This window comes from Salmo trutta, chromosome 4 (genome assembly GCF_901001165.1).
Source record: "Salmo trutta chromosome 4, fSalTru1.1, whole genome shotgun sequence".
NCBI lineage: Eukaryota > Metazoa > Chordata > Actinopteri > Salmoniformes > Salmonidae > Salmo > Salmo trutta.
The window spans coordinates 26,880,606-26,896,309 of NC_042960.1; the positions used below are offsets into that span (position 1 = coordinate 26,880,606).

The 15,704-nt window shown below is 47.4% G+C and overlaps 1 protein-coding gene across 8 annotated transcripts in view; it reads right to left on the minus strand.

Moving 5' to 3' along the window:
- LOC115192178 (discs large homolog 1-like protein) overlaps positions 1-15,704 on the minus strand; it is a 218,006-nt gene that overhangs the window by 39,188 nt on the left and 163,114 nt on the right. For all 8 annotated transcript variants that reach the window (XM_029750381.1, XM_029750384.1, XM_029750388.1 and 5 more), the window contains one exon: positions 4,215-4,329. In XM_029750381.1, the coding sequence (XP_029606241.1) occupies positions 4,215-4,329 (115 nt within the window). The remainder of the gene's footprint in view (positions 1-4,214; positions 4,330-15,704) is intronic.

The following is a 15,704-nucleotide window of genomic DNA, read 5'->3' on the forward strand; positions in this document are numbered from 1 at the left end:
GTCCTGTTGGTTCCAGGATTGGTTCATCTGTATTGCTTGCTGTGCAGTAGCAGAGAGAATAGTCCATGATTTGGGTGACGGGAGTCTTTGATAATCTTTTGGGCCTTCCTCTGACACTGCCTGGTATATAGGTCCTGGATGGCAGGGAGCTAGGCCCCAGTGATGTACTGAGCCATTCACACTACACTCTGTAGCGCCTTGCAGTCGGATGCTAAGCAGTTGCCATACCAAGAGGTGATGCAGCCAGTCAAGATGCTCTTAATGGTGCAGCTGTATAACTTTTTGAAGATCTGAGGGCCCATGCAAAATCTTTTCAGCCTCCCTGGGCAAGGTGGGACGCTTGCGTCCCACCCTAGTCAACAGCCAGTGGAATCGCGTGGCGTGAAATACAAATACCTCTAAAATGCTATAACTTCAATTTCTCAAACATATGACTATTTTACACCATTTCAAAGACAAGACTCTCGTTAATCTAACCCCATTGTCCGATTTCAAAAAGGCTTTACAGCGAAAGCAAAACATTAGATTATGTCAGGAGAGTACCCTGCCAAAAATAATCACACAGCCATTTTCAAAGCAAGCATATATGTCACAAAAACCAAAACCACAGCTAAATGCAGCACTAACCTTTTGATCTTCATTAGATGACACTCCTAGGACATTTATGTTAAACAATACATGCATGTTTTGTTCAATCAAGTTCATATTTATATCAAAAACCAGCTTTTTACATTAGCATGTGATGTTCAGAACTAGCATACCCACAGCAAACTTCCGGTGAATTTACTAAATTACTCATGATAAACGTTGACAAAATACATAAGTTATTTTAAGAATTATAGATACAGAACTCCTTTATGCAATCACGGTGTCAGATTTTAAAATAGCTTTTCGGCGAAAGCACATTTTGCAATATTCTGAGTACATAGCTCGGCCATCACGGCTAGCTATTTTGACACCCACCAAGTTTCGGGCTCACTAAACTCAGAATTACTATTAGAAAAATTGGATTACCTTTGCTGTTCTTTGTCAGAATGCACTCCCAGGACTTTACTTCAACAACAAATGTTGTTTTGGTTCCAAATAATCCATAGTTATATTCAAATAGCTCCGTTTTGTTCGTGCGTTCAGGTCACTATCCGAAGGGTGACGCGCGAGCGCATTTCGTGACAAAAAAAATCAAAATATTCCATTACCGTACTTAGAAGCATGTCAAACGCTGTTTAAAATAAATTTTTATGCGATTTTTCTCGTAAAATAGCGATAACTTTCCAACCGGGCAACGTTGTATTCATTCAAAGGCTGAAAGAAAAAAATGGAGTAGTCTCGTGAACACGCATCTCAGTCTCACTGTCCCCAGGGTGACCACTTACAAATTCTGCTGCTGTTCTTTGCCCAGAGACAGCAGACACCCCATTCCACTTTCTGGCGGCTTTAGAGAGCCAATGGGAGCCTTAGAAAATGTCACGTTACAGCACAGATGCTGTATTTTTGATAGAGATGCAACAGAAGGACAACAAATTATCAGACAGGGCACTTCCTGTATGGAATCTTCTCAGGTTTTGGCCTGCCATATGAGTTCTGTTACACTCACAGACACCATTCAAACAGTTTTAGAAACTTTAGAGTGTTTTCTATCCAAATCTACTAATTATATGCATATTCTCGTTTCTGGGCAAGAGTAGTAACCAGTTTAAATTGGGTATGTTTTTTATCCGGCCATGCAAATACTGCCCCCTAGCCCGAATAGGTTAATTCCTTAGTGATGCAGACAACAAGGAACTTGAACCTCTCGATCCACTCCACTACTGCCCCGTCAATGTGGATGGAGGCGTGCTCGGCCCTCCATTTGCTGTAGTCCACGATCAGGTCCTTTGTCTTGCTGACGTTGAGGGAGAGGTTGTTGTCTTGGCACGTTACTGACCTCCTCCTTATAGGCTGTCTCATCTATGTCGGTGATCACACCTACCACCGTCGTGTCGTCAGCAAACTTAATGATGGTTTTGGAGTTGTGCGCAGCAACGCAGTCATGGGTGAACAGGGAGTACAGGAGGGGACTAAGCACGCACCCCTTGTTAAGGGTCAGCATGGCGGATGTGTTGTTGCCAACGCTCACCACCTGGGGGTGGCTTGTCTGGAAGTCCATGATCCAGTTGCAGAGGGAGGTGTTTAATCCCAGGGTCCTGCTTAGTGATGAACTTGGAGGGCACTATGTCTTCTGTGGATCTGTTGGGGTGGTATGCAAATTGGAGTGGGTCCAGTGTGTTTGGGATGATGCTGTTGAGCCATGACCAGCCTTTCAAAGCATTTCATGACTACAGATGTGAGTGCTACAGGATGATAGTCATTTAAACAGGTTACCTTGGCGTTCTTGGGCACAAGGACTATGGCGGTCTGCTTGAAACACATGGGTATTACAGACTGGATCAGGGAGAGGTTAAAATGTCAGTGAAGACACTTGCTAGCTGGTCAGCGCATGCTCTGAGTACGTGTCTGGTAATTCCTCTGGCACTGTGGCCTTGTGAATGTTAACCTGTTTTAAGGTCTTACTCACATCGCCTACGGAGAATGAGATCACACAGTCATATGGAACAGCTAGTGCTCTCTTGCATGGTTCAGTGTTGCTTGCCTTGAAGCGAGCATAGAAGTAATTTAGCTTGTCTGGTAGGCTTAGGCAGTTCATGGCTGTTTCCCTTTGTAATCTGTGATAGTTTGCAAGCCTTGCCACATCCGATTACTGTCAGCGCCAGCGTAGTAGGATTCGATTTTAGTCATGTATTGATGCTTTGCCTGTTTGATGGCTGGCGGAGGTCGTAGAGGGATTTTAAAAGTGTCCAGAATAGTGTCCCGGTCCTTGAAAGCGGCAGCTCTAGCCTTTAGCTCAGTGCGGATATTGCCTGGTAATTAGGCTTGGGCAGTATCGTACCATCCTTCTCTCATCTGGGGATGTACGGGATTACCAGCATTGCACACAAGGGGGCGCTAAAATTTCAAGAAATCCCCCTTAGGCCTCTATAACCAGAATGCTAACAGAATTAGCACAATGTAATATTGAAATCCCATAGACACTTAGCTAAATGCTAATGAGTGAAAACAAACAAACAAACTAGTTATCCAAGCATAGCTAGTAGCTACCGAATGTCATTTTCAGTGATTGTGGACATTTCCCCACTGAAAGTGAACGAGAGAAATTGTGCAAATGAACAAACTTGTGTTGGACCACTTCTGTATTTAGTTTTTGCTTGTAAGCAGGAATCAGGAGGATAGAGTTATGGTCAGATTTTCCAAAGGGAGGGCGAGGGAGAGCCTTGCATGCGTTTCTGTGTGTGGAGTAAAGGTGATCTACAATTTTGTCGCCTCTAGTTGTGCTGGTAAAATTTTTGTAAAACGGATTTCAGTTTCACTGCATTACATTTACATTTACATTTAAGTCATTTAGCAGACGCTCTTATCCAGAGCATTAAAATCACCAGCCACGAAAGTGCTGGGGGTGTCATTTTACAAATGGCCCTATACAGCTTGTTGAGTGCAGTCCAAAAAAATGGATAACTCTCTTTGTAAATAGTATGATCCGCAACTTATCATGAGGTATTCTAACTTAGGCGAGCAAAAACTTGAGACTTCCTTTAACATTAGAGATCGCGCACCAGCTGTTTACAAAGAGACACACACTTCCCCCTCAGGCTGACAAAAAGCAAGCGAGATGTTCAGCCGTGAAACTCGTCCAGTTTGTTCACTAACAGAATGGAGGGTAGAGGCGGTTTATTTGCTCGCCAACATAGTCTCGTCAGGGTGCCGGCTCGTCTGCCTCTTTTGTGCCGCTGCTTCCTCTTTCGAATCCTGGGGATTAGGGCCTGGTCTGGAGTATGCAGAACGTCCAGAGCTGCGAACTCTTTGAAGTAGAACTTGCCATCCAAATTGAGGTTAGTGATCGAGGCTGTCTGATTTCCAGAAGCTGTTTTCACTCATAGGAAATTATGGCGGAGACATTTTGTACAAAAAAAGTTAAGATCAGCATAAAAAAAACACACAAAAAATAAGAATTGGTCAGGAGCCCGTAAAACCGCTGCTCTCCACTGCAGCGCCATCTTGTTGGATCAGTGCAGATGAAGAGAAGGACATTAACTGATGAAATCATAGACGTGGTCATAAGGGTGTATCAAGTAGTTGTACCTGACAAAGAAATTATAAAGGGGTTATAGAGTAGTAATTACCTGACGTAGAGCGTTCTTTTCTGGCTGGTCCGTAGAGAGCCAGAGCCTGAGCTGATTCTACTGTTCATCATCTGCTCCCGAAGATCATGGATTTTGGCTTCAAACTGACTGTATTCTGGAAAACAGGGAAAAAGAGGAAATTAACAACATGAACATTTGAAAACTGGCAATAGTCTGGAAAATAAGCGACAGAGATAAATCCTCTGAAGGAAAAGTAGAAAATCTGTTGTACAGAAAGAAGACTGATTCCACTCTGTTCTGCAGAGGAAAGTTACAATGAATGACGAAGGGTATTTGGACACCTGCTCATCAAACATCTCATTCCAAAATCATGGGCATGAATATGGAGTTGGTCCGTCCTTTGCTGCTATAACAGCCTCCACTCCTCTAGGAAGGCTTTCCACTAGATATTGGAACATTGCTGCGGGGACTTGCTTCCATTCAGCTACAAGAGCATTAGTGAGGTCGGGCACTGATGTTGGCCTGGCTCGCAGTTGGCGCTCCAATTCATCCCAAAGGTGTTCGATGGGGTTGAGGTCAGGGCTCTGTTCAGGCCAGTCAAGTTCTCCCACACAGATCTCAACAAACCATTTATGCATGGACTTTGTCATGCTGAAACATGGAAGGGCCTTCCCCAAACTGTTGCCACAAAGTTGGTAGCACAGAATCTTCTAGAATGTCATTGTATGGGGTAGCATTAAGATTTCCCTTCACTGGAACTAAGGAGCCTAGCCCGAACCATGAAAAATAGCCACAGACCATTAATCCTCCTCCACTTTGCAGTTCTCCTGGTATCCGCCAAAACCCAGATTCGACCGTCGGACTGCCAGATGGTGAAGAGTCATTCATCACTCCAGAAAACGCGTTTCCATTGCTCCAGACTCCAATGGCAGCGAGCTTTACACTACACACTCCAGTCGACGCTTGGCATTGCACATGGTTATCTTAGGCTTGTGTGCGGCTGTTCGGCCATGGAAACCCATTTCATGAAGCTCCTGACAAACAGTTCTTGTGCTGCCGTAGCTTCCAGAGGTAGTTTGGAACTCGGTAGTCCGCGGACAGACGATTTTTACGCGCTATGCGCTTCTACACTCGGTTCTGTGAGCTTATGTGGCCTATCACCTCACGGCTCAGCCGTTGTTGCTCCTAGACGTTTCCACTTATAACAGCACTTACAGTTGACCGAGCAGCTCTAGCAGGGCAGAAATGTAATGAACTGACTTGTTAGAAAGGTGGCATCCTATGACGGTGCCATGTTGAAAGTCACTGAGCTCTTCAGTAAGGCCATTTTACTGCCAATGTTTGTCTATGGAGATTGCATGGCTGTGTGCTCAATTTTATACACCTGTCAGCAATGGGTGTGGCTGAAATAGTCGAATCCACTACTTTGAAAGGGGTGTTCATATACTTATAGTGTATGACTGTTTTGGGTATACAGCAGATCTTATTATTTTCTCGTGATGAATGCATTAGGGCAGAGAGATGTAAACTACTGTACTCTGAGGTAAAGGGAGAGAGAGACAGTGGGATGAAGAGAGAAATTACATTTTTGTGAGTATAATGTTTACTGTTCATTTCTGATTTGTTTATTTCACTTTAGTTGATCTATTCCACTTGCTTTGCCACTGTAAATATGAGAGAATGCAGAAGAGAGCGAGAGAGCGTCCGTCCTTGTGTCAACATGCCTGCTGTGCAGAGTAGATATAAAAAGTTTTAGTGTAGTTGCTGTTCTGTGGCTGAGTCTGTGTTCCAGAGAGACTGGCTAAGAGAGCGAGAGAGAGAAAGGCCACGGGTTATGTCTCTCTGGCTGCAACGTCTGACCAAATCTTTCTCATCTTTTCTGAGAAGACTACCAGTAGCTTTTACTCTGGTTAAGACTGAAATCAGTTATCCCATGCAGACATGTCTAGGTGAGAGAGTTATAAACTGATTTAGGGCTTGGTAGAAGTTCTGTAATGCTCTGAGCAAAATCAAAACACATCTATAATAGATAATTAAGAGCATCATAAGCTCTGCTTCTAGCTCCGAAGCAATTTTGCAGTATTCTTTTTTGTGTGTGTTATTTCTTACGTTAATAGCCCAGATTTTATTTGGTGTTATTACATACAGCCGGAAATAACTTTTGGATATCAGAGCAGCGGTAACTCACCAGCATTACGACCAGGAATATGACATTCCTGAATTGGATCCTTTGTTTGTACCCCCCAGGGCAATTGAACTTATTCCAGAGGCTGCTCCAAAACAACGCCGGTGGAGAAGAGGTATTCGGAGTGGACTTCTAGTCCGACTCAGGAGGCGTGCACACATCCACCACTTCCGAGTAGATTACTCGCTAATGTTCAGTCTCTGGATAATAAAGTAGATGAGCTCTGGGTGAGGGTCTCCTTCCAGAGAGACATCAGGGATTGTAACATGCTCTGTTTCACGGAAACATGGATCTCTTGTGATATACTGTCCCCGTTCATACAGCCAGCTGGGTTCTCGGTACATTGCGCAGACAAGAATAAAGAACTCTCTGGGAAGAACAATGGCAGGGGTGTATGTTTCATGATTAACTACTCATGGTGTGATTGTGATAACATAGAGAAACCCAAGTCCTTTTGTTCACCCGACCAAGAATACCTCACAATCAAATGCCGAACATATTACCTCCAAAGAGAATTCCCTTGGTTATAGTCACAGCTGTGTCTATAACCAAGGCAGAGTTGCAAAGAAAAAGCCATATCTCAGACTGGCCAATTAAAAGAAAAGAAAAGATTAATATGGGCAAAAGAACAGACACTGGACAGAGGAACTCTGCCTAGAAGGCCGGCATCCCGGAGTCGTCTCTTCACTGTTGACGTTGAGACTCGTGTTTTGCGGGTATTATTTAATGAAGCTGCCAGTTGTGCACCGGGGTCTCCCACACCTCTTTATATTCTGGTTAGAGCCAGTTTGCGCTGTCTGTGAAGGGAGTAGTACACAGCATTGTACGAGATCTTCAGTTTCTTGGCAATTCCTCGCATGGCAGCATCAAGCCTTCATTTCTCAGAACAAGAATAGACTGACGAGTTTCAGGAGAAATTACTTGCTTCTGGCCATTTTGAGCCTGTAATTGAACCGACAAATGCTAATGCTCCAGATACCCAACTAGTATAAAGAAGGCCATTTTATTGCTTCTTGTAAGGGATGTCGTCGGAGAGAGACCAAGGTGCAGCGGAGTTAGTGTTCATCATTTAATATTTAATTGAACAACGTGAACACTATACAAAACAAGAAAAGAGAAAACCGACAGCCAACAGTCCTGTCAGGTGCAAACACTAACAGAAACAATTACCCACAAAACCCCAACGGAAAAACATGCACTTATGTGTGACTCCCAATCAACAACAACGAACTTCAGCTGTGCCTGATTGGGAGCCACACACGGCCCAAAACAAAGAAATACAAACACATAGAAACAGAACAGAACGCCCACCCAATGTAACACCCTGGCCTAACCAAAATAAAGAACAAAAAAACCCTCTCTATGGCCAGGGCGTTACAGAACCCCCCCCCCCCCAAGGTGCGGACTCCGGCCGCAAAATCTGACACCGAAGGGGAGGGTCTGGGTGGGCCTTACGGCGGTGGCTCAGGTGCGGGATGTGGCCTCTGCCCCACCCTTGGCGTCGCCCTCTTAGGTGGCGCACCTGGCCGCGCCGAAGGTCTGGTGGGCGACCCTGGCTTTGCCCGGCTTGCAGGCGACCCTGGTTGCGCCCGGCTGGCGGACGACCCTGGCTGCGCCCGGCTGGCGGGCGGCAATGGCTGCGCCCGGCTGGCGGGTGTCCCTTGCTGCGCCCGGCTGGCGGGTGTCCCTTGCTGCGCCCGGTTGGCGGGCGGCGATGGCTGCGCCCGGCTGGCGGGCGACCCTTGCTGCGCCCGACTGGCGGGCGGCGATGGCTGCGCCCGGCTGGCGGGTGGCGATGGCAGATCCGGACAGGCGGGCCACTCTGGCAGATCCGGACAGGCGGGCCACTCTGGCAGCTCCGGACAGGCGGGCCACTCTGGCAGCTCCGGACAGGCGGGCCACTCTGGCAGCTCCGAACAGGCGGGCCACTCTGGAGGCCTAGTCCTGGGAGGTGGCACCGGACGGACCAGGATGGGGAGACCCACTGGTGGCCTGGTCTGAGGAGGAGGCACAGGCTTAACCAGGATGGGGAGACCCCCTGGAGGCCTGGTCCGTGGAGCAGGCACAGGAAAGACCAGGATGGGGAGACCCACTGGTGGCCTGGTCCTAGGGGGAGGCACAGGACTGACCAGGATGGGGACACCCACTGGAGGCCTGGTCCGAGGAGGAGGCACAGGACGTGTAGGGCTGGGAAGACATGCAGGAGGCCTGTTTCTGGGCGTAGGCACAGGACGTGCAGGGCTGGGAAGACATGCAGGAGGCCTGGTTCTGGACGTAGGCACAGGACGTGTAGGGCTGGGAAGACATGCAGGAGGCCTGTTTCTGGGCGTAGGCACAGGACGTGCAGGGCTGGGAAGACATGCAGGAGGCCTGTTTCTGGGCGCAGACACAGTCTTCAACAGACGGCCAGCACGCACCTCAGGACGAGTATGGGGAACTGACTCAGGTGACATCAATTCACTGACACACTCCGTAGGGCGAATGCCGTGCCTTATGCACCAAATCAGCAGGTCTCTCATCTCTCTCTCCTCCAATCTCCCCATCAACTCCTTCACTGTCTCTGCTTTGCACCCTTCGCTCACCTCCAACGTCAACCCGACTGGCTCTGGTTCCGACCTCAGCACCGCCGACTGTCCCGTGTGCCCCCCCAAAAAAAATCTTGGGGCTGCCTCTCGTGCCTGTTGCGCTCTCTCTCCTCATACCATCGCCTCTCCGCTCTCGCCGCTTCGATCTCCCACTGCGGGAGGCGATACTCCCCAGCCTGAGTCCATGGTCCCTCTCCGTCCAGTATTTGTTCCCACGTCCATGAGTCCATCATGCTGCTCTCCTGGTGCTGCTCCTTCCTCCGCTGCTTGGTCCTTGTTTGGTGGGTAATTCTGTAAGGGCTGTCATCGGAGAGAGACCAAGGTGCAGCGGAGTTAGTGTTCATCATTTAATATTTAATTGAACAACGTGAACACTATACAAAAACAAGAAAAGAGAAAACCGACAGCCAACAGTCCTGTCAGGTGCAAACACTAACAGAAACAATTACCCACAAAACCCCAACGGAAAAACATGCACTTATGTGTGACTCCCAATCAACAACAATGAACTTCAGCTGTGCCTGATTGGGAGCCACACACGGCCCAAAACAAAGAAATACAGACACATAGAAACAGAACATAGAACGCCCACCCAATGTAACACCCTGGCCTAACCAAAATAAAGAACAAAAACCCCCTCTCTATGGCCAGGGCGTTACACTTCTTTAATGTGGACAACAGTTTTCAGCTGTGCTAACATAATTGCAAAAGTTTTTTCTAATGATCAATTAGCCTTTTAAAATGATAAACTTTCCTGAGCGGTATGACGGCTGAGTGATCCCATGGTGTTTATACTTGCGTACTATTGTTTGTATATATGAACGTGGTACCTTCAGGCATTTGGAAATTGCTCCCAAGGATGAACCAGACTTGCGGAGGTCTACAATTTTTTTCTGAGGTCTTGGCTGATTTCTTTTGATTTTCCCATGATGTCAAGCAAAGAGGCACTGAGCTGGAAGGTAAGCCTTGAAATAAATCCACAGGTACACCTCCAACTGACTCAAATTATGTCAATTAGCCTATCAGAAGCTTCTAAAGCCATGACATCATTTTCTGGAATTTTCCAAGCTGTTTAAAGGCACAGTTAACTTAGTGTATGTAAATTTCTGACCCACTGGAATTGTGATACACTGAATTTTAATTGAAATAATCTGTCTGTAAACAATTGTTGGAAAAATTACTTTCGCGTTATTGTGCCTTGTTTTACAGGTCTCGTCCCGTATATTATTTAGAGGTTTTACCTTGCTCTTTTGTTTGGGTGGAGAAAATAAAACAACCTATTATGTATTCCTGCGCCTGTCTCTAATCATTATACAATGTGACAGAATACTCGGCCCACTAAATGCAGACAGCAGGAAAGACTGAGCTGTCAAACATTGCAGAGACAGTCCAGCATCAAGAGGACTGTCTCTCCCGACTTGGCAGCGCCATGGACAGCGTGCTGGCAACCACCCTGCGTTTGAAGGGGAATGTGCAGTCCATCCAGTCTCCAGCACCGGTTCCGGCACCAGCCCCCCCACCACTACCTGCTTCCATCTCATCTGAACCAGTCCGCGGCATACCCATGTCCCTCCTGGAGTGCTTTGATGGCGCGCCAGCGAGATGCAAGGGATTTACATTTACATTTTAGTCATTTAGCAGACGCTCTTATCCAGAGCGACTTATAGTAGTGAATACATACATTTCATTTTCATTTCATGCATTTTCTTTTTTTTTTTTGTACTGGCCCCCCGTGGGAATCGAACCCACAACCCTGGCTTTGCATACACCATTCTGGCATTGCAAACGCCATGCTCTACCAACTGAGCCACAGGGAAGACCTGTGCAACCTGTACCTCACTCGCTATACCGAGGCAGTCTCCGGGAGGGCCGAGAGTGGGGTGCGCGCCTACTCCGACTACGCCAGGGAGCTAGGACTGCCTTGGAGTTCGCTCTGGAGTTCCGGACCATCGTGGCCTCTACCGGATGGAACAAGGCGGCTCTGGCCACCATGTTCTACAGTGGACTGCGGGAGGAGGCATAGCTGGAGTTAGCCTGCCGTGATGACAACCTGTCACTCGACCAGCTCATCAGCATGTCGATTCGTTTGGACAACCTCATGCGGTCCCGACGAAGACCTGCGCGGAATCCGGAGACCATGGCTACACCTGCTCCATGGCCAGAGCTGATGGAGGTGGGCTCTGCACGTTTGCCCGAGGCAGAGCGTAGGAAAAGGAGGAATCTGGGCCACTGCTCCTATTGTGGAGAAAGGGGTCATTTCTCCCCGACCTGCCCTCTATCCACTAATAGGCGAGGAGGTGACAAGCCAGGGAATTCCCCTGCTCCAACCCAGGTAGGATGCAAGATCTCCCCTCCTTTTCTGTCAACTCAACCAGTTTGTTTTCCCATTTAAATTTCCTGAATACCCTAGCCCCTCACTCCCATTAGCTCTGATTCCGGAGCTTCCGGGAATCTTTTAGATAATGCAGTGACTGGTGCACTACGGATTCCTTTGGTTCCCCTACAGTCACCCATTCCAGTTTGAGTCCTGGATAATCGTCCAATAGGGACAGAGCTCGTACATCACATCACATCACTGTTCCTGTTTCTCTGCTGACCCATGACACTCATTTAGAATAGATCACCTTTTTGATTATAAACACCCCCACGCACCCTGTTGTTTTAGGTCTCCCCTGGTTGAGTTGGCATAACCCTGTTATTTCCTGGTCAGAGGAGAGACTGCTGGGTTGTTGCAGGAGTGTCAGGGGTGGTGTCTTGTGGTGTCTGTCAACACCACTACGGTGTAAAGTCCGGACCACACCCTCAAGTGGAGTTACCGGAGAAATACCAGGATCTGCACCGGGTTTTCTCTAAGACCCAGGCTACATGCCTGCCTCCTCTGTGCCCTTGACCTGCGGTCTGACGCAGCCTTCCAAGAGGACACGTCTATCCCCTCTCCTATGTGGAGACCGAGGCCATGGAGACCACCGCAACCTGGAGATAAATCAGGGCAGCAACGAGGCTAAACCCGAGACAGGCCATGTGGGCTCTATTCTTCGCCTGACTCCAATTCACGCTTTCGTATAGGCCAGGCTCGAAGAACGTGAAGGCGGACGCCCTGTCTCACCTCTATGACGTCCTGTATCATCACGCCAGTGGTGTGGGAAGTGGAGCCTGACATCCTGCACAAGTGTCCAGAGAACCGCGCCTACATGCGGGCTGTAGGCCGTCTCAGTAGGTTCCGGGCTGTAGGCCGTCTCAGTAGGTTCCGGGCTGTAGGCCGTCTCAGTAGGTTCCGGGCTGTAGGCCGTCTCAGTAGGTTCCGGGCTGTAGGCCGTCTCAGTAGGTTCCGGGCTGTAGGCCGTCTCAGTAGGTTCCGGACGGGGAACTGTCGCCGGAAGCTCTGGACGGGGAACTGTCGCCGGAAGCTCTGGACGGGGAACTGTCGCCGGAAGCTCTGGACGGGGAACTGTCGCCAGAAGCTCTGGACTGGAAATGTGCACTGGAATCCTGATGCGTGGTACTGGCATGGGTGGCACCAGACTGGTAACCCCCACCTCAGGACGAGTGCAGGGAGCAAGAACAGGACACTCCGGACTGAGCATGCGCACTGGAGATCTGATGCGTGGAACTGGCCTAGGTGGCGCCAGACTGATAACACGCACCTCAGGGCGAGTGCGGGAAGGAGACACAGGACGTACTGGACTATGGAGGCGAACTGGAGACCAGGCTTGCTGAGCAGGCCTACTCCTTCCTGGCTGAATGACCATCTTCGCCCTACACCGGTGAGGAGCTTGCACCGACCGCACCGGGCTGTGAGTGCGTATGGGCGATATAGTGCGCATCACACCATAACCCATTGCTCGTTCATCCACACGCTCCTGAGCACGCCCGCTCCGGAGTGCTCTCAATGCCAGTACCTCTCTCCGGAATCTTGTGTCGAGCTCCGCGCTTGACTCCTTGACTGGCTCCGGTTCACTCCACGGCTCTCTCCGATAACCATGGGAAGTTAGATCAGGTCTCCCCCCTGACATCGCCAAACTCCCCGTATGCCCCCCCCAAAACATTTTTTGGGGGCTGCCTCTCAGCCTTGCCTCTCGGTGCATATAGCGCCTCGTAGTACTGTCGCTCCCTTTTTGCTGCTTCGATTTCCTCCCTCGGGCGACGACACTCCCCAGCCTGCCTCCAGGGTCCTTTCCCATCCAAAATCTCCTCCCAAGTCCATTCCTCCAGCTGCTCCTTACCACGCTGCTTGGTCCTTTTTTGGTGGGTGATTCTGTCACGGCTGTCAGAATGATCGGACCAACGCGCAGCATGGTTGTAGTTCCACATATTTTATTTACCGTGAAACTAAATGCAATAGACTAAATACTTGAATACACAAAAACAACAAACCGTGACGCAGAGAGAAAACACAGTACTCAAAAATTAATCACCCACAAAAACAGGTGGGACAAACATCAACTTAAATATGACCTCCAATTAGAGACAACGACAACCGGCTGCCTCTAATTGGAGATCATGCCAAACAAAACCAACATAGAAATACAAAACTAGAAACTGAACATAGAAATACAAAAACATAGACAAACGCCCCCGACCAACTCTACCAAAGAAAATAACAACTTACTATGGTCAGGACGTGACACATCTGTTTGGAATCCTATTTTGCATGATGCCTATCATTTTAGCTAGCTACCTAAGTTAGCAAACATACAAATTATTATATTTCCCCCCACAATATGGGTTTCAGTAGATAAACTAAAAGCTAGACAGCTAGGTGGCTTGCATGAAATATAACTCACCAAGCTACTGTATTTGCCTGCATCTTCGTGCTGGCATTTGCTGTAGATGAGCTTCTATTTAAATCCAACTCTGATTTGAATCCTCTTCGTTTTACAGTGCCTAAGGAAAGTATTCAGACCCCTTGACTTTTACCACATTTTGTTCCGTTACAACCTTATTCTAAAATTGATTAAATAAAAACAATTCCTCAGCAAGCTACTCACAATACCCCATAATGACGGGGCAAAAACTGTTTTTTTTACATTTTAGCAAATATTAAATATTAAAAACCTAAATACTTTATTTACATAAGTATTCAGACCCCTTTCTATGAGACTAGAAATTGAGCTCAGGTGTGTCCTGTTTCCATTGATCATCCTTGAGAAGTTTCTACAATTTGAATGGAGTTCACCTGTGGTAAATGCAATTGATTGAACATGATTTGGAAAGGCACACACCTGTCTATACAAGGTCCCACAGTTCACAGTGCATGTCAGAGCAAAACCCAAGCCATGAGGTCAAAGGAATTGTCTGTAGAGCTCCGAGATAGGATTTGGTCGAGGCACAGATCTGGGAAAGGGTACCAAAACATTTTTGCAGCACTGAAGGTCTCTAAGAACACAGTGGCCTCCGTTCTTAAATGGAAGAAGTTTGGAAACACCAAGACTCTTCCAAGAATTGGCCACCTAGCCAAACTGAGCAATCAGGGGAGAAGGGCCTTGGTCAGGGAGGTGACCAAGAATCTGATGGTCACTCTGACAGAGCTCCAGAGTTCCTCTGTGGAGATGGGAGAAACTTCCAGAAGGACAACCATCTCTGCAGCACTTCACCAATCGGGCCTTTATGGTAGAGTGGCAAGACGGAAGCCACTCCTCAGTAAAAAGGCACATGACAGCCCGCTTGGAGTTTGCCAAAAGGCACCTCAAGACTCTCAGACCATGAGAAACAAGATTCTCTGGTCTGATGAAACCAAGATTGAACCCTTTGACCTGAATGCCAAGTATCACGTCTGGAGGAAGCTTTGCACCATCACTACGGCGAAGCATGGTGGTGGTAGCATCATGCTGTGGGGATGTTTTTCAGCGGCCGGGACTGGAAGACTAGTCATGATTGAGACAAAGATGAACGGAGCAAAGTACAAAGAGATCCTTGATGAAAATCTACTCCAGAACCTCAGACTGGGGTGAAGGTTCACTTTCCAAAAGGACAACGACCCCAAGCACAAATATACATGTGTGCCAAGCTTGGAGCGCCATACACAAGAAGACTTGATGCTGTAATCGCCACCAAAGGTGCTTCAACAAAGTCCTGAGTAAAGGGTCTGAATACTTATGTAAATGTTATCCGTTTTTAAATTTTTAATACATTTTCAAAAATGTAAAAACAACGGTTTTCGCTTTGTCATTATGGGGTAATGTGTGTAGATTGATGAGGAAAATAAACAATTTAATACATTTTAGAATAAGGCTGTAAAGTAACAAAATGTGGAAAAAGTCAAGGGCTCTGAATACTTTCCTAAGGCACTGTATACCGACCTTGTGTTGATGAGAGGAATTATTTGAAGCCATTGTGGTCTGGTCAGTTCTTTCAGTTTTGACCAGAGTAATGTGTGTTTTGTCTGTATCCCTTTCAAAAAAGCCCATCTTGGGTTGTAGTCTTTCAGAAACTGGAAAAAACTTGTCACATTGTATATTTAGCAATGAATCCGCCGATAGGAAAATCGCTGAAAGACGTCCAATGGCTCTATCAAACAAGGACAACCATGTCTACACGCAACAAAAATGTATAGTGTGATCAGTATAACATAGAGGCGTCGCGAACTGCCACAAAACAGGAATATATTCATTTATTAAAAAAAACAAAAAAAAACACTGGAAGTTGTCATAGCGTGTATCGCTCTGCACAGTCCAGCCCTCTTTGTGGCCACATACATGTGAAACACATCTCACAGACCTAGAAATCACACAGACATAATTTCCAAGGTTAAAAATCTAT